Source organism: Micropterus dolomieu, linkage group LG09 (assembly GCF_021292245.1).
Source record: "Micropterus dolomieu isolate WLL.071019.BEF.003 ecotype Adirondacks linkage group LG09, ASM2129224v1, whole genome shotgun sequence".
In the NCBI taxonomy this organism is placed as follows: Eukaryota; Metazoa; Chordata; class Actinopteri; order Centrarchiformes; family Centrarchidae; genus Micropterus; species Micropterus dolomieu.
Genome location: NC_060158.1, coordinates 23,128,184 through 23,153,218, shown reverse-complemented (window position 1 = coordinate 23,153,218; position 25,035 = coordinate 23,128,184). Strand labels below are relative to the sequence as shown.

Sequence of the window (25,035 nt, the reverse complement as noted above, 5' to 3'; positions counted from 1 at the left end):
TAATGTGCTTGGACACAGAGCTCTGTGAACAGCCAGCCTCTTTAGCAATGACCTTTTGTGTCTTGCCCTCCTTGTGCAAGGTGTCAATGGTCGTCTTTTGGACAGCTGTCTAGTCAGCAGTCTTCCCCATGATTGTGTAGCCTACAGAACTAGACCGAGAGACCATTTAAAGGCCTTTGCAGGTGTTTTGAGTTAATTAGCTGATTAGAGTGTGGCACCAGGTGTCTTCAATATTGAACCTTTTCACAATGTTCTAATTTTCTGAGATACTGATTTTGGGGTTTTCATTAGTTGTCAGTTATAATCATCAAAATTAAAAGGAATGAACACTGGAAATATATCAGTCTGTGTGGAATGAATATATACATTATACAAGTTTCACTTTTTGAATGTAATTACTGAAATAAATCATTTTGATGATATTCTAATTATATGACCAGCCCTAGAAATAGTGCAATGTGATTTTAATAAGTGCAGAATTTGTACAGCCTGGGTGAACACTCTTTCATAACAACATGCACCTTTTTGAGAGAAGTGGACATTTGAAATCTTTAAGCCACTCGTCTGAGCAACAATTACAGGACACACAGAAGAACTGAAGAAGATGATAAGAACTGTGACTTTGGAATGTGTGTTAAGATGTTTGGGGTGATATTTCTTAAGTGAGATTCAGTATTTAAAGTAGAGTTTCCTCCTTCATTTGATCCACCCATCAATTTCTGCAATTTCTTTTATGTCTGGATGACTGCAACTGCCCTTTTAAAAAAGACTTTGTTGTGTCTCAAAGCAACACATAGCAGATCTACATTGTACCCTGAGGCTGACTGGTTTATTATGTGCTCATGTTGGCATTGTAAACCTCTATAGACCACTACAAATATAAAGTAGTTGCTCACTAACCCACAGTTGGGATCAGTCATTATCACAGGTGAACTCCTACAAAAGAATAATCCTATTTACTGACACACTTCTTCAGGGTTTATTGTAACATCTCTAGAGGAAAACAGGAAGCTTCCAGCATGTAAGAGTGTATTTCAGTTAAATGTCATATAAATATATTGGCAAATATTTGATAATCAATTCCATTGCGGCTATCATCAGGTGTTTTATTGTTCCTTGTTAATCCATTTGTAAATATAACATTAGGAATACCTTTCAAGTGGGGCGGCAGTAGGCTCAGTGTTTGCTGCCAAACACCTTTCAAACCAGTCATGGCGGTACAGTTTGCATGTTACAGTCTGTCAATACTGTTGTGTGCATTGTGCTTCCTGCGTCTTTCAGTAATAATACAATGAGACAAAGGTGGCTATAGATTTTAGGTTGAACTGCTAGTTTCTGACATGGCCACAAAACCGTGTAAGTCTGATAACAGACAACTTTCAACACAAGATTCTGCACAAGTTTTGTAAGTCAACATATGCAGGAACTGCGGTGTGATAGGGGCAACTTACAATAGGTTAAAGCTTTTTAGAAAAAGGGAGTCAAAGTGACCATGTGTATTATATTGCAGGTTGGATCCTGGCTTCTTGTAGCAGACTTTGGCTCCCTCATGTGGAAGAACGATGGCAGGGAATGTGACATTTAACAAACTAATGTTGGTGTGATTTCATATTAAATCCAAGTTAACCATTTTACCCCATGGACAAGAACAAAACAATTGCTCTAATAATTTTAGATAACTGAGGATCCAATTTGTAGAATGTTTTTGCCTGTAATCTGATGACATCAATCATCCGTAACGTCAATAATAATTGATCTATGCAATGGTCTATAGAGAAACAGATAAATGCCTTTTTATTTCCATTTCACCTTGTACTCTTGCATAAACCTATAATTTACACTATATGTTCAAAGCATTGCTGACTATGCCTTTATCTACTTAAGAGAAATGTATTATGATCAAGTTTAACTTAATTGAAACTAAACCTCATTTTAGCTTTACTATATAAAATGCTGTGGAAGAACATGACGTCAACAGAACACTATAACTCATAAAGTGTCATGAGCTATGCATATTCTTAAGCCAAACCATTTATTTTTGCAGCACAGTTCTTCTAAATGTCTACAATCTTAAAACAATCTTCTTAATACTCCTTCAACACTTTAGCCCTGCCTCTGTTTGTGTCTCGGATTTGTCTTGCAGAACACAAACAAACGTCCCCTCCGTCGCACAAAGAAACAGTCTTTGCAGCGCCTCTTCAGGGCAGACTTGGTTTTCATCCCTGCAGAGGGCTGGATGCAGGGAAGATACTGGCACTGTCCCAACAGAGGTGGTCCACACTGAGCAGTGGAGCCAGACGAGGGGGGCTGGATGGAGCTGACTCTGGTTGATGACAGGAACAGTGTGCGGGGAGCTGTGGTGAGGGTGCAGAGACATCTGTAAGCACTAGCTGCTGGTGAGGAGAAGGTCATATTTAACCGGCTCATCTGGGCCACTTGGTGAGTCAGGGAGGTAGCCAGGTGCTTCAAAAGGAGGGGCACCATGGTGTCAAAGGCTGCTGAGAAGGGGGGAGAAGGGGTAATTCATAATCAGTTACAGTGACAAAAATGTAGATATCACAATTTTATGACATGACATATGATTTCTGGAATTGATTACAGTACCTGCTACCCATCACTTTAAAATAATAATTTTTCCTCAGACGTTAATCTGAAGATTAACTATTGCATTAAAGTAAAATTAATAATACCCAATATGTTTCCATTATCAATATGAATATCATAGGTTCCATTATACTGTAACGTTAGTCAATAGTTCTCAGCGATTTTATGAATCATTCATATGGAGCTACATCATATAAACTAATAAAGGCATATACCTAAAACAGTGAACAATCTAATACAAAGGAACATGGAGCATTTCAGAACGTACACGGACCACGGTCGTTTTTTTAAGTGACATATTTAAAAACTGGTACACATGCAAATACAACCCGGTGCCACCTTTGCAATGCAACGTGCCAAGGAGACGAGCATGTAAAGAGTTGACCTGCTATCGCCAAAGCCAGACATAAAAACGGCAGACATATTAGTCCCCGACATGACACGGTCGTACCATCAAACCAAAGAATGTAAACAAACCTTTCAGAAATTCTTTGAAGGTTTATAACAGGGACTAACCCCCTGAATGTTGCGTTTTATCGCCACAACACGACCGCTAATACTGCAACGTTACTTGCTTGCGAGGGTACATCTGCTTCCGTTTTTAGTGACGGTTGTAATGCCCTCAATTTAGCCTTTCAGCTGGTTTACCTCTCTGGCTTTGGACAAATCTTGCCTCCATCAGTATCAGCAGATACTAATTCCAAACTGGCCTTAATGCTAATTGTCATTCTCTTTTACATATACCTAAATATAAGGGCTTAATTGTAAAGCTAGTTAGTGAAGGTAACAGTAGCGAAATACTTTGAACCTGAGAGGCAAAACTCGGGGCATATTAATTTAATTTCCAAGCGTACGCCGCAAGGCATCCTGGGAAAACAGGCTGTTGTAAACATGGCGGCCGCAGTGGGTAGACTTCTGTCCTTCAGTAAAAATGCTAAGGGGCTTGTTTCGCCTTTGAGGCTGTCTGTTGTACCTGTTCACCGTTACAGCTTAGAGATTTCCGCTATCGGGGAGCCTGTTACTCACACCGGTCAGGTAAGCTTGAAAGTGATTGTCTTCGAGTATTGGTATTACAAATGTGTCCCACCGTTAGCTTAGCTTATCCTATCTTAGCCTTGTGTTAATGAGGCTAGTAGGTCCATTATGTCCATTATCGGACAACGCTTCACATGACTTGGCTCTTAACGTTTTCCTTTAACATTTGAATTTTGGCCATTGATTGTAACACAGCTGATATCCAGATATTTTTGTTTGAAAAGACATTTGATGCATTTGCTCCTTTTCTCAACTAGCAACACATAGTGCCCCATAACGGACCCCCACATCAGTAGCAAAATAGGATTTATGTGCTGTTGTTTCCTTCTACTCGAATTCATAACGTTAGTTTTCTGCTCTTAGGTGTTTGACGAAAATGATCCTAGAAGAGCCAGATTCGTTGGCAGACAGAAAGAGGTAAGTAGTAACTAACAATCCAGCTTAATAAACCTCAGATTGCAGCCATACAAAATTTGTCATACAAATATTTAAATCTTGTGAAACATCAACATCTTGTTCTCAAATCCATTATATTCATAATTTCACCATACACTCAAAAATCCAATTTTATTCAGTCAACTTTATTGATCCCAATAGGGGCAACTACACTGAACAACATTATAAACTGTAACACAAATCTGTCAAAATCTGTGTTAGTGAGCGCTTCTCCCTTACTGTGCTTTCAGACCAAAAGCGAAGTGAGCATTCGGGGCAGTGAGTTTACACACCAAGTCAATGCAAAGACGCGTAGAGCCGTGATTTCCTGTCGGGCAGCGCGAATGCCTTCTCGTGAGTTGAAAATTTCCAACTCGAGCAAATTTTTGCGGGTTCTAATCGTGTCGTGAGGATTAAATTCGTGTTTGGTCTGAAAGCACCATTAGGCTGGCCACAATAAAAGGCCACTCGAAAATGTCGGTCGGTCAGTTTGCATAACCAAAGAATTTCTGCACAAACTGTCAGGAACCATCTCAGGGAAGCTCATCTGCATGCTCGTCGTCCTCATCGGGGTCTCAACCAGACTGCCGTTTGTTGTCGTAACCGACTTGAGTGGGCAAATGCTCACATTCGATGGCGTCTGGCACTTTGGAGAAGTGTTCTCTTCATGGATGAAGAGATGGGGTCGTGTGGGTGAGCTTTTTGCTGATGTCAACATTGTGGATTGAGTGGGCCACAGTGGAGGTGGGGTTACGGTATGGGCAGGCGTGTGTTATGGACAACGAACACAGGTGCATTTTATTAATGGCTTTTTGAATGCACAGAGATACTGTGACGAGATCCTGAGGCCCATTATTTTGCCATTCATCCACGACCATCACCTCGTGTTGCAGCATGATAATGCACAGCCCCATGTTGCGAGGATCTGTACACAATTCCTGGAAGTTGAAAACATCCCAGTTCTTGCATACTCACCGGACATGTCACCGATTGAGCATGTTTGGGATGCTGTGGATCGGAGTATACGACAGCGTGTTCCAGGTCCTGCCAATAGTGCTCACTAACACAGATTTTGACAGTTTTGTGAACAATATTTGAGAGAAATAGGCCTTTTGTGTACATAGAGAAAGTCTTGGATTTAAACAAAAGTGTTGCGATTATAATTTTGTTCAGTGTAGTTAAGAGCAGCATCTTTGCAACAGTACATAACACAAAACATACAACATTCACATATGTGCACATTTGAAAACCCCATAAAGGACCCTACAGGGAGTTTAAAAGTCAGTCCGTAAAAAACAGTACACATTTCTGCGAATACTACACTAATGTTCAGCACACATGTTTTTTAATGTTGAAAACATTTCATGCTCACTACTTAACCCATTTAAAACGGGGTGTGTGAGTAGATGGTACACACAGAGGAGAGGCTTCGTCATTAAAACATCAGTTACGCACATCATTACAATCTCACAGTGTCTAATCTTTGTTAAAACGTTGTTTGTGTCAAGGTGAACAAGAACTTTGCCATCAAATTGGTGGCAGAGGAGCCAGTGACTGAGACTGAGGCCAGAGTGGTGTCCTGTGATGGAGGTGGAGGAGCCTTGGGCCACCCCAAAGTCTACATCAACCTGGTAAGATCGTGTCCTGCACACACACTCATGATGAAATCCTTTAAAGTGGTCCATTTTGACAAAACCTGAAATGTCCAGACAATGTCTTGATCAGTCATTCTGTGTCATTGGGGCTATTTAATGTTTGTTTACCAGCAGTCAATACTTTGGTTACTGTTAATCAGATTGAAGTGTCCATGTGGTTTAATTCAGCACATGTTTGTTAGGTTTAGTTGTATTTATTTAGCTGGTTTACTTGAGACCCAGTCATCTCGGTCAGAGGAAATGTTAGATCATTTAAGTCTGATTGCAGGAATACAGTCAAATGCATGAACAGTATTGTTATCAGTGATATCCCAAGACAGAAAGTGCCAGTACTCTGATTAAAGAAACTGTGTTTCTCGTTCATGTAACGTTTTTGTTTTTTTAATTGGGTACTAGTTACTTGAGTGCATGTAAATGTATAACCTTGGGACATGTATTATCTGAGTGAATGACCTTAGTAAGGTGGTTCCAAAGCAAAAGAAATGGAAGAATGCTCTCACTTTAATAATGAAGTTGTATCAAGTCATGTGAACATGGAAGGTGGCCTTACTCTGACAAGATCAGTTGTAATGTTTTTATATTTTCTATAGCTGGTGTATTCCTATAGTAAAGATACCATTATTTTCTTGTCGCTTTTACTCCAGGATAAAGACACAAAAGTGGGAACGTGTGGCTACTGCGGATTACAATTCAAGCAGAAGCATCATCACTGAAACATTTCCTCTGTCTTTGCTTCTCTGTATAAATTGCCATATTGGTTAATAAATTATATCTTGTCTGTCTGTCTGAGAGTGCATTCTTATTGAAGCCTGTTAAAGTCAATAATGCAACATATCTGTTGTCTGTAACTACATACTCTATACCGTTTGTGCACAATGCATCCGCAATTAAGGGAATACGTACAAATGTTACTTCCAATGGTTGTGTTTTTTTAAGCGTACACATTTCATCTATCTATGGGATTGTAAGTGCAGTGGTGTAATTCTTGGCTTTGTTATCCATTTTGAATTGCTGTATGCAGTTCCCAGCTGTAACAGGTAGATGTCAGCCATGGCCTGCAGATGTGTTTGGTCTGGTACTGCAAGACAATGAAAGGCTGTTAAGTACAGAAATAAAAGCAGAGTTGTAGACATTATTTTCTATTGCCCAAACCAAAGCTTTCTTTTTATTTATTTATTTTTTTAGAAAAGACACAAACGGTTTGTATGTAATAAAGCTTGTAATTGGTCTGAACTAAAATAAGAGCAGATGAAAGTTGCACTGTAGCTTAAAAATGTCACATGCTCCATTGTTGTCTGCGTGAGTAAGATTTATGCATCTTGGAATACATGAATAACCAATGGCTTGCGATTGCAGTGCTATGAACTTGCTTTTATCAATAAGCTGGCAAGATGTGGCTCGTCTCTGCTGTTTACTGTGAGGAGCACCGAGAGAACCTTAGCATTCCTTGTGCATCAGCCCCACACAGTCTGCGCTGTAGAGTCTCGCTCTGCCAAGCCTGGAAGACATCAGGAGGGAGCCAGCCTGATAAGACACAGTAGTGCGGAACAATACATGTTTGAAGAAGATCATATATATATTTCATCAGGCTTATTCTCCATAGACCTCTGCATGCCAAATTGGCCTGCGCTTGGCTCAGGCTCCAGACAGCACTAGCCTGTTCTGTCCCCAGTGATGCAGCCAGTGGAACTGCATTTTCCACACCATAGAGCTCAGGTTGGGAGGAGTAGTCAGGCTGATATAATTGGCCCTGGTGACTCCTGGAAGTAAGGCTTATGCTGTAGTTAACCTCATCTATAGTCAGACCACTTTGGATGATTGAAGGGGAGAGAGGTGCGTTGTTAAAATAGGCAGGCGAGCCGGGTCACTGTCAGAGAGCTGACTGGTTGGTCTTGCGGTTGGTAAGTCTGAGTGGTTCAGAGGTGGTGGTTGGTTGAGTTGGAGGCATCGCCGGGGGCAAAATCTTCAGATGAAACTGAGCATATGAATTGTGCTGAATTAAATAGCCCTATGTTTTGTGCTGGATTTAACTGCATTCACTGCTCTTAAATGCACCCACCAGCATAATAGAATAATTCTTTAACATAATATATATCAAGAAACTCGAGATTGTAAAGTGGGATTCAACCAATTTGCAGATGGACTCACTCACAGGTTCAACCTTAAACTGTCAAATCACCAGTGGGGTCTATGTCTACATCCAGTTCTTTCTGCATAATATTAAATAATGTTTGCAAATGCCACTCTTAAGCATAATGTGACCTGCACTATTGGGTCAGACCATTCAAACAAAGATAGAGTCAAATGAGAACATAATTATATTGGAAATATCCTCGCTACTGAGCCACACAATAGATGATGGAGTTAAATGCTGGTGAATTCCTTAACACACAGCGCCCCTCCACAACAATCACTCACTCTACACAAAACATCCTCCTTGTCGCTGTAATGGCCCTATTAAAATATTATTCGTTGAAGATGTGTCATATTACAGACCCTCAGGCTCATTATGGAGCTCCCTGCAGCTAATTATCTGAACCTCCATGTCTGGAAGCCACTGTGACCAAAAGGAGCTCACAGGCAGATCTGGGAGCTGCCCGTCCTCCTCAAATGCGTACTTACTGTATGAGAGGCGAAACAGAAAGCTGACCTTTGGTCAATGTCTCGGGGCGACTCCACTCAGCTCCACTTTAGAGTCAGGTGACAGAGCTTCTGACCTTTACCATGGAAATAATGACTTGTTCTTGTGCCAGGAGCTCAGAGGGTTACTGCAGGGAGCAAGACACCTCTGGCGACATGTGACAGTTTTTGGAGGAGAGAGTTTGCACTCAGCACTTTGATAGCCCTGGAAACCAAAGTGTGTGTGACAAGACGCAAGAGACTTAGAAATGTGTGTATATATACAGCTGTGTGTGTGTGTGTGTGTGTGTGCGTGCGTGCATGTGTGTGTTTTTAAGTATGCGACAGAGACACAGACAGTGTTGAAAGGAAATAGGTGTCAGACGGAGGGTGGAGAGAGGAGCAATTTGAAGTTGTCAATACTTCCTGTGCAGACATTCCATTGGAACATTTAAAAGTAGAAGGGATTCAGAAAAAGGATCACTGAGTATAGACTAAATCAATAATATGATCAATTAATTTAAGCAAACCATTCATGGGTTACTTTTCTGCATTAAAGTCCTTTGCCTATCACCCACTGTGTGGGCCAAATAACTCCTGGTGGTGTGAGCCAGACAAGTAAACAGTGGGTCTAACATTCCCTGAACTGTACAGCTACACACTGAGGCTTAATCACATTATATGGCCCAGGGAGCAGGCCTCCGTGTCAGACCTGTGTGTCGAGAGGAGACAGAAGTGAGGTGAGATGAGTGGGGGGAAGGAGAGAGAGAGGCGGGGTATGGAGGATGGGGAATGAGAATGAGATGTGGGAACTAAACAAGGAAGAAGAGAAAACAGGAAAGGGGGGAAAAGTGTGAGAGGTCAGTGGAGGACGATGGAGAACGTGAAAAAGTGAGGCGAGAGAGACGATGGAGGGTAAATCTCACAAGAGGACAAAAATCTTCATATTCCCAGTTTGTTTAATTTGTTTAAGAGCTTCACAAATTTTAAAGGTCACAAAACCCTTTTTACACTTAACACATTCTCCATGAGAAATGATTTGGAAGATGTGTGGTATAATTTAATCATTAACATTCAAGAGCAGATTTGTTTTAATTTAAGTTGACTCCTTGGATTTTAAAATGTCCAATTTAAAATGTTTGTGTTTAGTCAGTTGTAAAGGTAGCAATTTCACTATTTACTAATAAAGATAGTAAATCTTCTGCAAACAGAGTGAGATAATCACTCCCTATGCAGAACACTTTAACAAGGGTCAGGAATTCTCTTAAAGTGGCTATGGGTCAATAGTTTTATCCTAGTAATGGATGAAATTAGCATGTTTAATGAAAAGTTTCACTCATAATGATGAGCCCACAGAAAATAATCACTCGTTGCTCCCCTCTGCTATTCAGAGATTTATAACGTCTTTCAACTCATTGTTTTGGACAGCAACGTTAGTGACTAGCTGGTGAACACAGAGGAGCACATCGCAGCTAAAAATACAGACGTTGTTGGCGACCAAAAATAGAACTGAAAGGAGAGTGAGTATTGAACATAGATTCACCAGGTTGCCAGAGACATGACACTAAATGAATGATGATGTTGTTCCATGTCTGCTGGATGTGTAAATAGGCAACTTCTAACAGGTTCTCTATATCATCTTAAAAGTGATAATACAGTGCAGGCAGATCGTTTCCACTGCCCTCAAGCTTTACCGTTCAAGTTATGCCTGCACTGACTTTAAAATATAAAGCTAAACCAATAATTTTAGTTGATGAAAAACAGAAAAAGGTGGAACGCTGGGACTCTGAAAACAAGTGAAAATGGACAGTGAACTTTTTGAATTAAAGTTAGATCAGATTTAATGCACAAGACTAAACTGTAGTGTATATATACTTTTGCAGTTTTCCCATGGTCTGCGCCCAAGAAGCCTCAAACAGCTATGGGTGAGAATAAGTATAACTGTATATCTCTTAACTCCACTCTGGGTCAACCTCTAATCTGACTGCCATTCCATTTCTGTCATGACTCCACCACCTCCTCTTTTGAAGTCAAATCCAACTCAAGATTTTTAAAGGAAACAGAATTGTATCATTTCTAGTACTTTAAAGTTAGATAGAAAAAATAAATCGCAAAACTATAAAAAATATATTTGCAGCCAACCACAGTGAGATCCTGTCGGACAGCAAGCGGAAGAAAGAAAACTTTTCAGAAATAAGAAGTCAGATGTCATTATTTATCATCTTAAATCTTACTTATTTATGAGGCAGAAACAGAATGAAATTCTCAGTTGAATTCATCCTGAATTATTTAATTCAAAATGGTTAATTCCATACAAAGCCCAGGAAGATCCCTCCTCTGTTCTGATAAATACTTTATCACACTTCCTAAATCGAAAAACAGGAGGAGGAGGAAGATGGGGGTGAAAAAAATAACTTGTTTCTTGTTGTGCTTTCTTTAAGATTGGTTTAAATGTTTTCAGGGCTAAATTTGTGATGTTTTCTTTAATAATTTAAGTTAATGGAAAAACATAAAACATTTAGGCCTAATGCCTGCCTTATTTTGTTTCAATGATATTTCTTATTATTGGTTGTACGAAAAAATCACCGAAGTGGATAAAGATGTGACACTTACTTAAAATTACTTAAGAGGTTTTATGAAGCATTTTGCGCGTGGTGGAGTGTCTTGCAGTCCCGGGTTGACAAAGTCAAAAGCTGCCTAATGAAAAGGGACGCATCGCTGATTGCAGCTATATCTGGAGCCGAGGTGGAAGTGGCATCGATTTAACAATTTAGCAGCACCCTCCTCTGTGTGTTTCCATTAGTCACGGCTGAATACCACCCACTCCCCTCTTTCACTCCCTCTAAACACACACACACACGCACACACAGACACATATCCAAGGCTGCGGTGATATATTCCACTTCTCCTGAACGGAATTTACATCATCTAAACCGATACCAGAGGTTGCAGCACAGTGGACAGCTAATGTAAGGGCACACTCAGAGAACTTTGCCATGCTATGTAATACACCTTTTATTTTTGTGACTCAGTGCTTGTGCAGGCTATAGTGCAAGTGTACAATATTGTATATTTTTCATGTGTATGAACCATACAACCTTGCTGCAGGAACGTGTGTGGTGACACTTCTTTGCTGTAAGACATTTGATCATTTATGGAGCTCATAAGAGTTTGTAAGTTGGTAGAGAGTTTGGGCCTGTCCAAACGCCAAAACAGGATCATAAATTGTTAATTGACCGTTCGCTAAACCCCTACCCGGACAACAATTGCCCAGTCATACCTTAGCAACCATAACTGGGCACACCAGATCTATCAAACTTTGGATTGTAGGAGTAATACTCTGCATTGAAAGCGTTAGTCTTTTATTCAGACTTTTCCAAAACCAGAAGAGCAAAAGTTTAAGAAATAGATTAAACATTGTGTTTGTCTGGTCTAATGGAGGCTGCCGTCATTACCAGGTCTGGCTAACTAGCTTACTGCCTACAGTCATCAACCAGAACCTCCAAAGCCAAGGAGCACATCATAAACTATTTCGTTAAATACATTATCTGTGGGGTTACAATGTTACGTTACACGAAAGCACACCCACTGTGTAGAATTGTGTGGAAGTCAATCCTGGATGCTATAAAGAGTTTTGGCTAATGTTAGTTGCTCTGTCCTGCTATTTACTGGTTTTGACAAAGTTTACTCAGCAACCTGAGCCACTGTTACCTGAGATAGAGGTGTTGAGGATATGCTGACTTTTTTTGCCTGGTACATGAAGCTTTAGCTTCAGTCTGCTAGCTCAATATCATATATGTAGCCAACAAGTGCATATTTAAGACCTCTTTTACAAGATACAGCTGTCAAGTTTAAAAGTCAGCCAGAGTCAGGTTTTCTAATAAATTCATTTATACAACATTAGCTTAATTAATAAGCTAGCTAGAGCTAATAAAATCTGCCACCAATGGTTGTTGGCTAGAAATTAAAAGCCTTCTTTCATCGGCCTCAGTCTGGAATCAATCAACGACCTATTGTTTAAATTCCCATTGCTCAATCTGCCACTGTTATCATTGTAAACTACATGTGCTGTGGGAGAATGAAAAGCTTGATGGGGTAGCAACAGTAAGGTGGCGCTTAGCAAACGGTCAATTGGTAAAGTCACAACAGCAAAATATAGACTTTTTGTTTTATGTCCAGCAGTCTTTGAAATATTCCGTTGAAAATGTGGTGGTCGGACTACAAAGATGACGTAGACCTAACAAGTTCAAGGGATTGTCTGGGTGTTCTGCTGTCCATCACGGCATCATTTAAGCCTTTCCACACCCCCGCTGGTTTGGGCTGTTGGAAAGGAAGACCATGGAAAACTCCGTCCACCCATTCTCTGAGCGTGGCAACTGGTGATTCCTGTTGCCTGTCTGCCTTTGTTAGTGCCATACTTGATGGATACCCAGGAGAGGAGGATCTGGTCGACGCCAGCATACAAGGAGGGTAATCTGGCTGCAAGCTGGCATCCAAAGATGCAGCAGTGTGAGCGATGGACCAAATTTTGGGCTTGTTGTCTGTACTTCGAAGATCTGGATTAGGATAGAAGCCGCTGTTTTGCTGTTGGACCATTGTGAGTTTGGGGCAGTCTGAGCACAATCTCTCTTTTCCGTGCAATGGGTCTAGGTTGTGTGTGAGATGCCCACGTGGGAGGTCAGTGTCTGGATTTGCATCATGGTCCTCTGAAAGAAACTGTGGCTTTGGTTCACAGTCAGAGCCATCTGACTCCAGCAGGTCGAAGTCCTCAAGGTCACTCTGCAGGTCTGCACACTGTCGATCTGCAATTACAAATGACACAGATAAAACTAAGTCTGTGCATGCTAGTTAAACTTTGAAACAAGCTCAATGTGCTGACAGTTGTTACTCTGCTTACCAGGAAGGTCTTTGTCGTTTTTAAGTGGCTTTTCAGCTTCATCACTGTCATCATCACATCCCCGGTCATCAGAGCTTTTACAAGCCCGTGGTGACCACGTCACCTTGTTCTCCTTCTTTAGCCTCCTGCGTGCATTTGCAAACCAAGTAGACACCTGAGGAAGGGAAGGAATGGAGATCAGAAAGTAACATAAAGTCATTTGAACAGGAGAAGGAAGGAAATTATACAGGAGTGAAGGAAAGACAAGGGAAGGAAAGGGCAAAACATTGAATAGAAGGAATGAAAGAAGGGAAAACATGAAGGTATAAGAGAAAGTGTGATATATGTAAAGCAAACATGAAGAAGGGCAAAGCATTTAATACCGGAATTGAATTAAGGGAAAGCTGTCCGTTAACAGGCAAATTGACAATAAATTGACAATAGTTTGCTAAAACCTACCTGTGTGAGGGTCATCCTGGTGATGATAGCAAGCATTATCTTCTCTCCCTTTGTGGGATAAGGATTCTTCTGGTGTTCCTGCAGCCAAGCCTTCAGGGTGCTGGTCGTCTCTCGGGTGGCATTTTTACGACGGGAAGCGCCGTCAGAGCAGGAATACCTGAGCCAAATGGTGACAATTCAAATAATATTTCGCAATGTCGTACCAAAAATAAGTGAATCACATTTGCTTTAAAGGACAGCCTCCCTTATTTATGAGTAACTATTGACTTTAAATCATATTTTAATGATGTCTAAAGAGAGACCATATCATAAAGAAAAACATACATATAACTTTATAACAGTTCCAGACACTAAATCCCAGTAAGGATATTATAGTTAGTGTAATACTTACATAATGATGCCAAGACATAAAAGAATATGAGATCACTACAAACTTGCTACAGACACACTAGGAATATTTTTCATCAGGGAGTCAGCAGTCATAAGTGGAGGATGACTGATGTTAACATATTACAGTTTTGAAATGAGAAAATATGGTTTAACTTGAAGGCAATAAAAGCACTTTCTCAATATGCAGACTTTGACTTACCCATATCTGTCATAAGGATATTGTCCAAATGTATAGTCATAGGGATAGTAGGCAGGAGTCTGAGATGTCCCCACATGCACAGATCCCAATCCATCTTTGGGATCTAGTGGCCCCTGAAAACAGTGGTAAATAACTGACATAAATATTTGCTAAAAATTCCAGGATTTTTTCACAGGAATGCACTGTGATACTAGACATGGCTTTAGCCTGAATTTACCTTGTTAACTTTTTTACTTTAATGTCATATGAGTATAAGATTCACAAATTCTGTTCAGTATTCAAAACATTACAGGGTCACTTTTTCAACCTTTCTAATGCAATGTTATCATTAATTAATGTAGGCTATCTGTTTGTTAGGGCTAGGGTCTGTACATTGCAGTATTGACAATTGTATTTCTGTGTCTTATTTTGTCACTCCTCTGTTGTTATGTAGTGATTGTGATATATGTTGGGATCCCTTCGAAAACAAGATGGTACATCTGAAAGGATTTATCCTAATAAATACAAGTAAACAAACAAAGGTATGTGCGCATTGGCGCATTTTAAATAAAAGCAAAGTTATTGTAATAATGAGCTGTAAGTGAAATGTGAAACTCACTCTGGAATAGAGAGCGGTGGCGTCGCTGGTGCAGGTGTTATAGTAACCTTGGCTCTTTGGATAAGGGCCGCTGTAGACGCCAATGCCGGCGCCAGGGGTGAGCTGGTGGCCCGGCGAGCGCAGGTGTGACGGGGGCGTTCCGGGCTCCAGACAACCAGCCAGAGAGCTGGAGGTCATCAGAAACTTTGGCAAGAAAAATTGCAAAATGAACCTTATTTCTACCTTTAGATTATAAGTGAGAAAGATAGTGAAGGGTATTTTTCACATAGCCGATAGATAGTTTTTTTAAAAAAAGTATTTAAAAATGCCCAGAGTACAAATACTGCCGTGCTGCTCACTGATTTTGTCACATTTTGTAAAGAAAACAAGTGACTTGTTCATGGAACATTTGTAGAAGTCCATAATTTATCATCAACAATAACTTTAAAGAAAAAAAATACTGACTGTACCTGCGGTGTGGTGGAGTATGAGTATCCCAGCGGAGAGTAAGCCATGGCTCAAATAAGATAAAAGAGACAAAAGCAGGAGCGCAGAGCCGGGCGACATCCAACAGCATCCGTGCCGAGGGTAGACTTTTGCCTCTGATACTAGTTCAGACCTAGTTTGCCTGGCAACTTTTCAGGTTTTAAAATTTGGATCTACCACCTTATCCAAATGGGGGCGCGCAGACATTTACGCACCACTTTCATTTTACGCACCACGATTAACAGCCTTTATAAGTAACTTCTTGGCGTTCCTTGCAGTTCCGCTAAATTCACTTTAGCTGCTGCAGCTTTTACAGTATCCCTGCTGCCTCCAAAGCGAGTGTGATCAAACCATCTCCCTGTGATGCGCTCTTTGGTTTTATGGCGCGTCTCTCTGACGTCAGCCCGGACTCCGTGTGTGTCTCCGGTGTTCATATCAAGATGAGGAAACTCACCTAATTAATTCCCTCCCAGTTTTCTTTCAGTTATTCTGCAGGAAAACAGCCCCACGCAAGCGCAAGTGCAACCCCCCCAAAAGTCCCCAGGCGTAATGAGAATGTGATCAATTGTCCTTTCCAAATAAACACACACACAGCTGCATTCATCCACATACACAACGCACTCTTACACACACCCTGCTATGGCCAGAGGGGGGATCAGGAACGTGATGTCTTGACACCACATTGACATAAGATGATTGATGACTACAACCTGATATTAGCATAATCGTTTTGCCCTGTAGTTTAGATAACTTGTCAGTATGGAGAAATCTCCCTGTCATGCACATATTCATGAGTGGGGAAAATTCAGGTCTCCTCCAAGCAAATTAATCAAAGAATAAACACTCTCTGCATTCCCTTGAGTAAGCACCTTTAGCAACTGAATGGGTTGTCATGTTTTTAATAACAGTCTTTAGCCATCCTGGTGAAGTGGAAACATTTCTCTCATTTCTTCTCAAACCACCTTTTGATCTTTATTCATTCTTTATAAGGTAGGATGAAGACTAGGGCAAGAGTAAAAAGGATGGGGGAGGGAAATGTTGGAGGAGTTTGTCATGTTAGAAAAAAAAGGATATGTTTGTGATAAAATGGAAAAGGTAAACAGTTTTAAACCCCTTCTCATTCTCAGGTCGTCAAACACCAACGCTTTGTCATGCCCATCTCATAAAAATACACAGGGTTCCCTTTAGCATCTGTATGAGACGCCTTTAGAAACTAGGTAGGTTAGGTAGTCATGTGATGTAACATAAGATAAAATTTTGGTTAGGTTTAGGTAACATTACTTTATGTCACTACTTGGTGACATATGTTAGTGAAGTTGTACCTAACCAAGTAGTAATGTGTGGTAGCATAACGTAACATAACTGAGAACTTTAAATAAGTCAACATTGATTTTGGTTTCACACGGAACATGAACCCTAGTGTCTTGGGTAAAAGACCAGTGTTTGTTTGACTAGTACATCCACCCCAAAACCTCCTCTGGTAGACTTTCACACTCTTTATCCGTCTTTATACTAGACAGACCACAGTGTTAGCCTAACCTTAACCAAGAGAGCCAAGAGTGCCTAAACATAACTATAAAAAAGTGTGAAGAAAAAATAATGCTGTAGTCACTACAAGTGGCTACTGTATTAAATAATATTAAATTTTATTTAATATTTTAATGGAACCAAGATTTTGCTCATATTGATTTTTTCGACATCCTCGATTAAACAAACAACAATTCATCATTATGTTAATAGAAAAAGTAATCCTGTCAGCTTTGGTTACTTAAAAACATTTTGCTCTTGCAAATTAGTTGTATATAAACAATTTCTAGGTGACCGTGTTGCAGATATTTATAATATTAAGTCCATCATTGCCACAGTTTTCAAGTTCACTCATTCTGTGGTTATAATAACTGTTTAATTAGCAGTTTTTGCAGTCTTTGGTGTGTTTTTTATAAATATATTATTTAGAGATATTGGTGTATTGTGGTGCAAAGAAATTATTGATAATGTTGGGGAGGTTCTACCGTTTTTTATAAAATGAAGAATCATCCCTCCTCCCCACCCTAATAGTTTTTGTACAGCCCCTAATATTGGAGGAAATGAGAAATCCATAAGAGGTTATGGGGAAAAAGAAGAAATAGGCGACAAAAGGTTGGTCGGATAAGAAACTTTATGTGCATTAAATCCAACATCAGATGAATGTGGGAAGGAGGGAAAGCCTAAAGAAGCAAACTTGGGGAGCAAGGAGGAAATCGTTAATAGTCAGGGGATCTGAAATGGAGCGAGGGGATGTGGAGGGGAAAAAGGACAAAATATTCCCAGTGCACCCAGAGTAGGGCTGGAACAACAGAGCTGCATCACCAGAAAGCATCTCGGGCCCCACCGGGGAGAAAGCATCTGTGTACCGGCGCTTGATTGACATTCCATTTGTCCCGTGAAAGGTGCTCATATACTGAACACGGACTAACTGTCTCTCCCTCATCTGTGCTCAAAGATTGGAAATGAAGTTATCTCCCCACGCTGGCGTTGCACGTCTTCACACAAAACATATGTCACTCACAGAGAATGGCAATTTGTTTAGCCTCTGACAATGAACATGACTCTGTTTAATCTCGGTTCCATGTAGTTCATGGGGAAAATAACTTGCAGTGTTGAACTTCCAAGCTTTTGTTACCTTCTTCCTGGATAAAAAGAATGAATATAAGACATGCATTGTACATGGAGGGTGCATAGATTATGTTATTTCCCTCTTTTTGAATATTCAATTCACTGCTTATATATTAATATATAATGTGTTTATATATTTATGGAATTCCTCCAGTATGTATTTCTTAAGGCTCTGCGTTCGTTAGACCGTGATTATATCTTTCTGATCTTACTCCCCTAACATCAATCATTCATTCAAGATGCTCCTCAAGAAAAAAAAGAAGAAAGGAAATGTTCTTATTCTCTCATTCCTGCATCCAACTCTAGCTATTATGCAGTAGGTGGGGCACGGGGGTTAATGATAGAAGCATGTTAATACGAGAGGAGGAGGGCCAGGCAGTGCAGAAAGTGTTTGGAAGAGAGGGACAAACAACCCCAATCACAAGTTCTTTCAATCACAGTGCGCCGCATTTGAATATTTTCTACCTTAAAGTCTGAAATCTATGCAATTTTAATCGCTGTTTAACATGTAGATGCTTTTTGAGCCACCTTGAAAAATAGCTAAGTGGGTGGTGCTGAAGGGCCCAAACTGAAGTGAGAAGGCTTCTGACAACCAGAGTGAAAACATTACCATTTCTTGAGGCTCTTTTGGATGAGGCAATATTAGTCCAGTTGGAGAGGAAATAGTTTTGTGTACCTCCTGGTTAAAAAAATTATTTTTCATATCTGTTATGAAGCTATAGCCAGCAGCTGGTTCGCTTAGCTTAGAATAAAGACTATAAACAGGGAAACAGTGTGCTGTTTCCTATCAGCACTTTTTAACAGCTCAATAATTAAAAATTTGTTTAATCTTTTCAAAAATGCAAAAAATATTCCCACATTTACTCATTATTCCAAGGTGGTTGGCCCACTGCTAGCCTTGTTGTCACATTATTTAAATAGCCAAAATTTACGGATTTTGGATAATTTAGAGCAGTTCGTAAATAACTTACACTTATCACTTACAGCTCATTATTACAATAACTTTGCTTTTATTTAAAGACCATACTCTTTGTAATATTATTTACAGAGACCCAACAGTTCCCCCCATGAGCAAACACTTAGCCACAGTGGCAAGGAAAAACTCCCTTTAACATGAACAAATCTCGAGCAGAACCAAGACTCAGGTTGGGCGGCCATCTGCCTCAACCGGTTGGGTTGAGACAGAGAGAGGGAGAGTGGGGGAAGAAAGAGAGAGAGGGGGTGGGTAAAGAAGCTATCGTCGCTGTCAGAAATGTTCATTGTCGGCATTTCAGAAAAAGAAGTTGGAGACTGACGTGAACAGTTTTTCGCACTTCGTTGCTTGTAATTATATTTTCAACAAAATGACATGGGGCATTATGTGGAGTCTGCGCTCAGAGACAAATGCTCAACAAAGAAACAGTTGCAGGCCCTAACCAAATAACAAACGTTTTTACAATTTGGTTGTTGTACCGATATTGCATTTTTTGGTGAGCTTTAGATTTGCTTGGAGTTTGATTTTGTTACCTTTGGACAGAGCCAGGCTAGCTGTTTCCCCGTTTCCAGTCCTTGTGCTAAGCTAAGCTAACCGGCTGTTGGCTGTAGCTGTATTTTTACTGGACAGATATGAGATCTTTTCTCATCCGGCTCTCGGCAAGAAAGTCAATAAAAGCATTTCCCCAAGTGTCAAACTATTTCTCTAACATCCACTTTATGAAACTGACAACAACAAAAGATAAGAAAGTTATTCACATAGTATTTGTGTGCTATGGGATCTTCCTTATGAAACTTTGTTAACACAGCTTTCTTAAGATGTTTCAAAGTGAAGAGAAACAAAATGAGGAGAAAAGTCGATTCCATGCAAGACTTGCTCTGCTCACAGTGTTCGACCATCAGACAAATGAACACAGGGGTAACACGAGGTAGCTTTCCCACCTTTTTTCAAGCCTCTGCTCTCTGAGAATAAGGGATACTCAGAGAGAAAGAAGAGGACAGAGGAGGACAAGCAATAAATGGATCATGAGGAAAGAAAACAGCCCTTCCTTTCCACCACAAGACACTGCCTCTTGTTAAGCACAATAGCGCCAACCGAGTACAAGCGCAAACCGGGCTTGATCTGATCCACAAACAAGGCTGCCAACACCGAGTACCTGTCTGACCACTGAGCAGCAGCCATGCTATCTGCTCCTGTCTAATAAGAGCCTCATGGAGGTTCTGGAGCGACTGAACTCTGAGTGAGATACTATAAATGCCCTGGTCTTCCTCATCAATGATGTAGGACACGGGAACAGAGACAAGCTAACCCTCTTAGCCAATGTGCAGTACGTGCGTGCAAGTGTGTGCGTGAAAGAAGTGGACGGAGACAGACAGAGGCAGAGAGGGAGACAGGTTTAGGCTACAGGCAGCTCTTAAGAGTGTGTACAGTTTGCGTTGAGCCCTGGGAGGCCAGCCGTATTCCTCCCTATCACTTCCACTTCATTACTCCGGCAGCGGACATGCATTATTCAGCTCTTCAAGCCTCAGTCCACAGGGACCAATAGAGCCTTTAACAAACACTTTAACCTATCTTAACTCTCTCACAGATCCTCTGTGTTACCCTATCTGTTTATTGTTCCTCTCTTTTGGACTTTCTTGATTTCTGTTCATTTATATTCTCTCTCTGCTCCTATAACTATATTTTTTAACCTATTTTCTGACTATTTATTTTTACAGTTTCTTTATCATTCACTGTCTGCTATTTTACCTTTTCTCTTGAAATGGACTTTACCTTCTCCTTGGTTGGGTTATCACAGACCCCTCTGCTGTACAGAACGCGCAAAAATTATAATAACTGCAAAACCATTTGTTTTCCTACCTTTCCTGCGAAAAATATGTTTTTGGCCACTTGGGGCAGTGGAAACAAGTTGTGTACACAACACTGACATATCATCACTTTTTACGTTGACTTGGTGACCTTGTTAGCACACAGTTGCTTATGTACACATGCAGCAGTTGGGGAGCAACATTTGCATTCATTTGGTTTCTGGCCACCTGATGAATCTAAGTACAATATTCACTTTTTTTTGCTATGTTTTTGGTCTTTACGAACTTCTGAGGGAAATATCTGGCTCTCGTGCAAAATGCTCCGCTATGTCCACCAGCTTGTCTCTAACTGTGTCTGTCTGCTGTTTGGTGCTTAGCAGGCTGTGTTAGATGGGTTCCTCTTTTTTTATATCTTTTCACTGAAAATGACACAGTGTTATGGAAATATTGATTATAGCTGCTTTCCCCCTTCTGTTCTGACGCTATTAAAACTCAATATGTAGAAAAGTATTGAGGTCGTAATCACAACTGAGCTTCCACATCTGATGAAGGTGACAAACGACATAAATGACCATAAAACATTGTTAACATGACAAATAAGTAAATATTTTATATTCTAAATGTCCTATGCATTAACAAATTCACCAAAACGTCATTCATAAAGAAATGTACAATATGTTGTCCTATATACTGACAATATTTTGGTCAGTTAAAGATTACTATATTCCTGTTTTATAAACAGTTGAAACATAAACAACAAAAATAGATTTATTTGGGAGTTGTGAGGGAAACCAACCACAGATATAGAACACTTGAATTGCATTGTATTTAACTTTATACTTTATACTTACTTTCCTACATACTTACTTCTTTGTACCTTTTTTGTTTGTTTGAAAAAGAGATAACCAAGAATTGGATTGGATTTCCTCATGAAAAAACTTCAATAAGCAAAATGGAAGTTACAATGTTATTTCTATAAAGTCCTAAAATCCTAGAAAACTGGTCTTTAATCTCAGGGCATTACACTAGTGTCGACTTTAGATTGTTAGATTGCTGGAATACCGTGAAAAGGGAAATCAGTGCTATATTTTTCCTTTCTACTACTGCAGTGCCAGTGCTTAGACCTCAGGTGCCATCCTCTGGTGGTTTAGGGAACTACAACCTTATTGTGCTGGTGATTGGGTGCATGTGCGTGGGCTTGAGTGTGAGTATGTGTGTGTGGTGATGTTAGCCTGAGGGTAGCCAGTGTTTTCAGCTTGCAGTTGTTATTGACCGGGGTGAAAAGGTCACCCACAGTTATGTGACCAACCAAAGACAGTACAGCAGGTCTGCTTGTCTACATGCACATGTGTGAGGTTGCAGATTTCATTTTGTCTCTGACTGGACCTCCCAGGACTTCTGGCCACCAGCAGCATCCAGCGCAATATCCTACCCTATTGAGTTTACAACCTTTGTTTCAATGTTTGTTTATTTTTTTGCTAAATCTTAATCAGCATCATCAGTATATTTAGTATTAGCATCAGCACACAAAACCGCTGGTTATAGATTACAAAATGATTTTCTCCTTGTGTCACACAGGAAATGGTATAAAAACAGACTGATGATCTTGACTATTCTATCAATCTTCATTTTCCAGCGATCATCTGTTTGTCACTTTCCCAGTAAACGCCGCTGAGTGTCTGATCTCCTGATTCCGCATTTAGAGAGCCTCTAACTGTGTGCCGTGACTGATCACATATCATCACATACCATTTCACAAAGTATTAATCCACAACAAATGCTCAAAAACTCTTGCTCTGTGGTCGACAGAGAGTTGCATGTGATAGCAGTCGATTAAGTGCTTCTTTCTGGAGCGCTGACATTCCCCAGAGAGGAGCGGGGCAATAATTTCCTCAGATTGCCCCTGTGGGAACGAGGATGCTGGTTTTCTATGTCCACTCCAATCACATCACTAATGGAGAGGCGGGTAAGCATCTGTGACAGTGGGAAACCAGATCTCTGCTCCCCCAATGTGTATGTGTGTGTCTCTGTGTGTGTCCTTTGCAGATAAACAGTTGGCAGGTTTCCCCTTTCCCTGTGCACGTGCATGAACACACACACACACACACATCTGAGGTGGGGGGTGTGCAAGCTGGACAGGGTTAATATACTCCATTAAGCTCTATTACCCTAAACGACTTGGGCAGATGAATGAGGACTCACATTACTCCACAACTGTGTGCCTCAGTGTGTAGAATGATAGTGTGTGTGCATGCATCTCATGTGTAATTACACTGTGAAGATATGTGACCCATGAGTCATCTATAATTATCAACAGAATGAAAGACAGCAGAGGGGTTTTTGCACTCTGGGTTACTGTACACTGAAGCAATCCTCATCTTATCATGTCAGTTTTTTTATCTTTTAGTCCAAAAAGTGTCACTTTCTTAAAACAATTTCAACATTTTCTAGTGGGGTGAGTTAATTCCAATCTGTCTGTAATATCAATCCATGTATTTCAAGATTTCTTTCTTGATCTTGGCATTCTTTCAAAATACCAACACTAAATCCTAAATTTGTGCAGGAAACAGGGTGATAACAGACAGATTTGTTTTTACTTGTTTTAAGACAAGACTAAGAGTCTGCTGCTATGCTAACTTCAATATGCTAATATCTTCACAACAACAGTGCTAGCATGCTGATGTTTAGCTGTGTGTAAGCAAACACAAGTAGAGATGAGGATGATGAAAATGTTATAAGGAAAATAATGAAAAGGTTAACTTTTGACCTGATGATGGCACTGTATGGAAAACTAAGGCATCTCCAAAGTTACTGACATTCATCTGGTGGGGGACATGAACGTCTGTGCCAAATCCATCCAATAGTTGTTGAGATATTTCACTCAAAACCACAAATGTCACCCTCATGGTGGCGCTACAGGAAAAGTCACCAAAGTCATTGGGGTACATCATTCGGAAACCATGGAAGATATTTCACTGGAAAAGTGAAAACTTGGACCTGCTCGTGTCGCTAGAGGAAAAGCAGGGATGCTGCCAAATAGTTGTTTTGATATTTCAGTAGGAACCAAAGTGGTGGACCAACTGACCACTTGTGTGGCTAAAAATCTGCCGGTGTGGTCCGGCTGTTTTAACCTGTTTCAACACAATGAGAACTTTCTGTAAGCAGGAAACTCTTATCCTGTCTGTCTTCTTTAAATTTAATGTAACTGATTTCAAAAGAACTCTTCAGAGAAGTTGATTTCTATTGGAAAGAGGTACAAAAAATATTGCTGCAGTTTTGTTTGTTTGTTTGTTTTACGTTTTTAAAAAGGAACTATGTTTTTAAGGGGTTAATTGTAGACACAAAATATTGATAATTTTCAATAATGGCTGTATAAACTCACAGTGTGACTTTGATGAGCATATTCCCTGCAACATTTCCCAGATATTTTGCAAACGGAGGCCCAAGTAAGAGAAATCGGCAAGATCACATGTGAATTAATTTTGTGCAGCTTCTCCGCCCTGCTCTAATACACCAGTGTGTCTCAATGGATGCTGAACAAAGACGCAGTGAGTCCTCAGCCTCCTCAGGACTCTCACAGCAGTGCACTAAGCTAAGTTGCTACACCATAACAAACCAGTGGATAAACATTGTTTCAAAATGGCTGAAAAGAGCCAGCGATGCGAACACTCAGCCACGAACCCTCCCTCTGTCCTAATCTGCTTCTTCTTCCCTCAGATTATTGCCATGAATAGGCAGACAACAAGAGAAAAGACTTATCACTCACACCCTTTCATAGAATTTGTTGTGTGTATTTTCCCTGTATATTAAATTTGTCTCCTTTAAAAGGCACTGACAATGTTTGCTATTTGTCTGTACGGTACTCGCAGCTGCAACGCCACAATAAACGCAGGCTAAGAAGCAGCACTCGGTAAACTCAGAATTGTGGAGCTTGTTGAATTACCCATGAGTTTTGATACTTTGCTTTTGTGTAAACGCTTAATTCCACTAATCCCTATGAATGGCTTAAATTCCCTATGATATCTTGTCTAGGCTAAACATTTGCTCACTTACGTATACATTGGGTACAGAAAATTATTCTTTTGACAACATTACAACAGATTTAACCCAGTGCCCCGCTTATCCTGCAATGACATGTATTAGCTTCATTGCATTGGGAGGTACATTTCCATTTCAAATTGCAGCTCACCATCTAGCCTGCACACACACACAAACACACACACACGCATCAAACCTTATATATGTGTTGGCTGTTTGTTCTTTA

At 40.3% G+C, this 25,035-nt stretch overlaps 3 protein-coding genes across 6 annotated transcripts; 1 reads left to right on the top strand and 2 right to left on the bottom strand.

The window, feature by feature from the left end:
• Positions 1–1,997: 1,997 nt before the first annotated feature.
• mrpl36 (mitochondrial ribosomal protein L36) lies at positions 1,998–3,423 on the bottom strand. 4 transcript variants are annotated; one of them, XM_046059690.1, is made up of 2 exons: positions 3,253–3,423; positions 1,998–2,498 (listed from the first exon to the last, which is right to left on the bottom strand). In XM_046059690.1, the coding sequence occupies exons 1-2, from the start codon at positions 3,281–3,283 to the stop codon at positions 2,104–2,106; spliced, it is 426 nt and encodes a 141-aa protein (XP_045915646.1). In that variant the 5' UTR covers positions 3,284–3,423; the 3' UTR covers positions 1,998–2,103. The 4 variants fall into 4 exon arrangements, with proteins under 4 accessions (XP_045915646.1, XP_045915647.1, XP_045915649.1 ...); XM_046059691.1 differs by having other exon boundaries at positions 1,998–2,495; XM_046059693.1 differs by lacking the exon at positions 3,253–3,423 and adding an exon at positions 3,082–3,244 and having other exon boundaries at positions 1,998–2,495.
• ndufs6 (NADH:ubiquinone oxidoreductase subunit S6) lies at positions 3,244–6,507 on the top strand. The gene is made up of 4 exons (XM_046059694.1): positions 3,244–3,639; positions 4,003–4,056; positions 5,583–5,705; positions 6,374–6,507. The coding sequence occupies exons 1-4, from the start codon at positions 3,496–3,498 to the stop codon at positions 6,440–6,442; spliced, it is 390 nt and encodes a 129-aa protein (XP_045915650.1). The 5' UTR covers positions 3,244–3,495; the 3' UTR covers positions 6,443–6,507.
• Positions 6,508–11,336: 4,829 nt separating this feature from the next.
• irx4b (iroquois homeobox 4b) lies at positions 11,337–15,664 on the bottom strand. Its single transcript, XM_046059025.1, has 6 exons — positions 15,320–15,664; positions 14,871–15,053; positions 14,273–14,385; positions 13,684–13,840; positions 13,246–13,399; positions 11,337–13,150 (listed from the first exon to the last, which is right to left on the bottom strand). The coding sequence occupies exons 1-6, from the start codon at positions 15,362–15,364 to the stop codon at positions 12,567–12,569; spliced, it is 1,236 nt and encodes a 411-aa protein (XP_045914981.1). The 5' UTR covers positions 15,365–15,664; the 3' UTR covers positions 11,337–12,566.
• Positions 15,665–25,035: the final 9,371 nt, after the last annotated feature.

Excerpts from the sequence above, each read along its gene's own strand:
- mrpl36 (XM_046059690.1), bottom strand. The coding sequence starts at position 3,283 with ATGGAGGCAAGATTTGTCCAAAGCCAGAGAG. Across the intron at positions 2,499-3,252 it reads ATTTGTCCAAAGCCAGAGAG|CAGCCTTTGACACCATGGTG; the intron begins GTAAACCAGCTG and ends CCCCCTTCTCAG.
- ndufs6 (XM_046059694.1), top strand. The coding sequence starts at position 3,496 with ATGGCGGCCGCAGTGGGTAGACTTCTGTCCTTCAGTAAAAATGCTAAG. Across the intron at positions 4,057-5,582 it reads TCGTTGGCAGACAGAAAGAG|GTGAACAAGAACTTTGCCAT; the intron begins GTAAGTAGTAAC and ends GTTTGTGTCAAG. Across the intron at positions 5,706-6,373 it reads CCAAAGTCTACATCAACCTG|GATAAAGACACAAAAGTGGG; the intron begins GTAAGATCGTGT and ends CTTTTACTCCAG.
- irx4b (XM_046059025.1), bottom strand. The coding sequence starts at position 15,364 with ATGGCTTACTCTCCGCTGGGATACTCATACTCCACCACACCGCAG. Across the intron at positions 15,054-15,319 it reads CATACTCCACCACACCGCAG|TTTCTGATGACCTCCAGCTC; the intron begins GTACAGTCAGTA and ends TTCTTGCCAAAG. Across the intron at positions 13,841-14,272 it reads TATCCTTATGACAGATATGG|GTATTCCTGCTCTGACGGCG; the intron begins GTAAGTCAAAGT and ends CATTTGGCTCAG.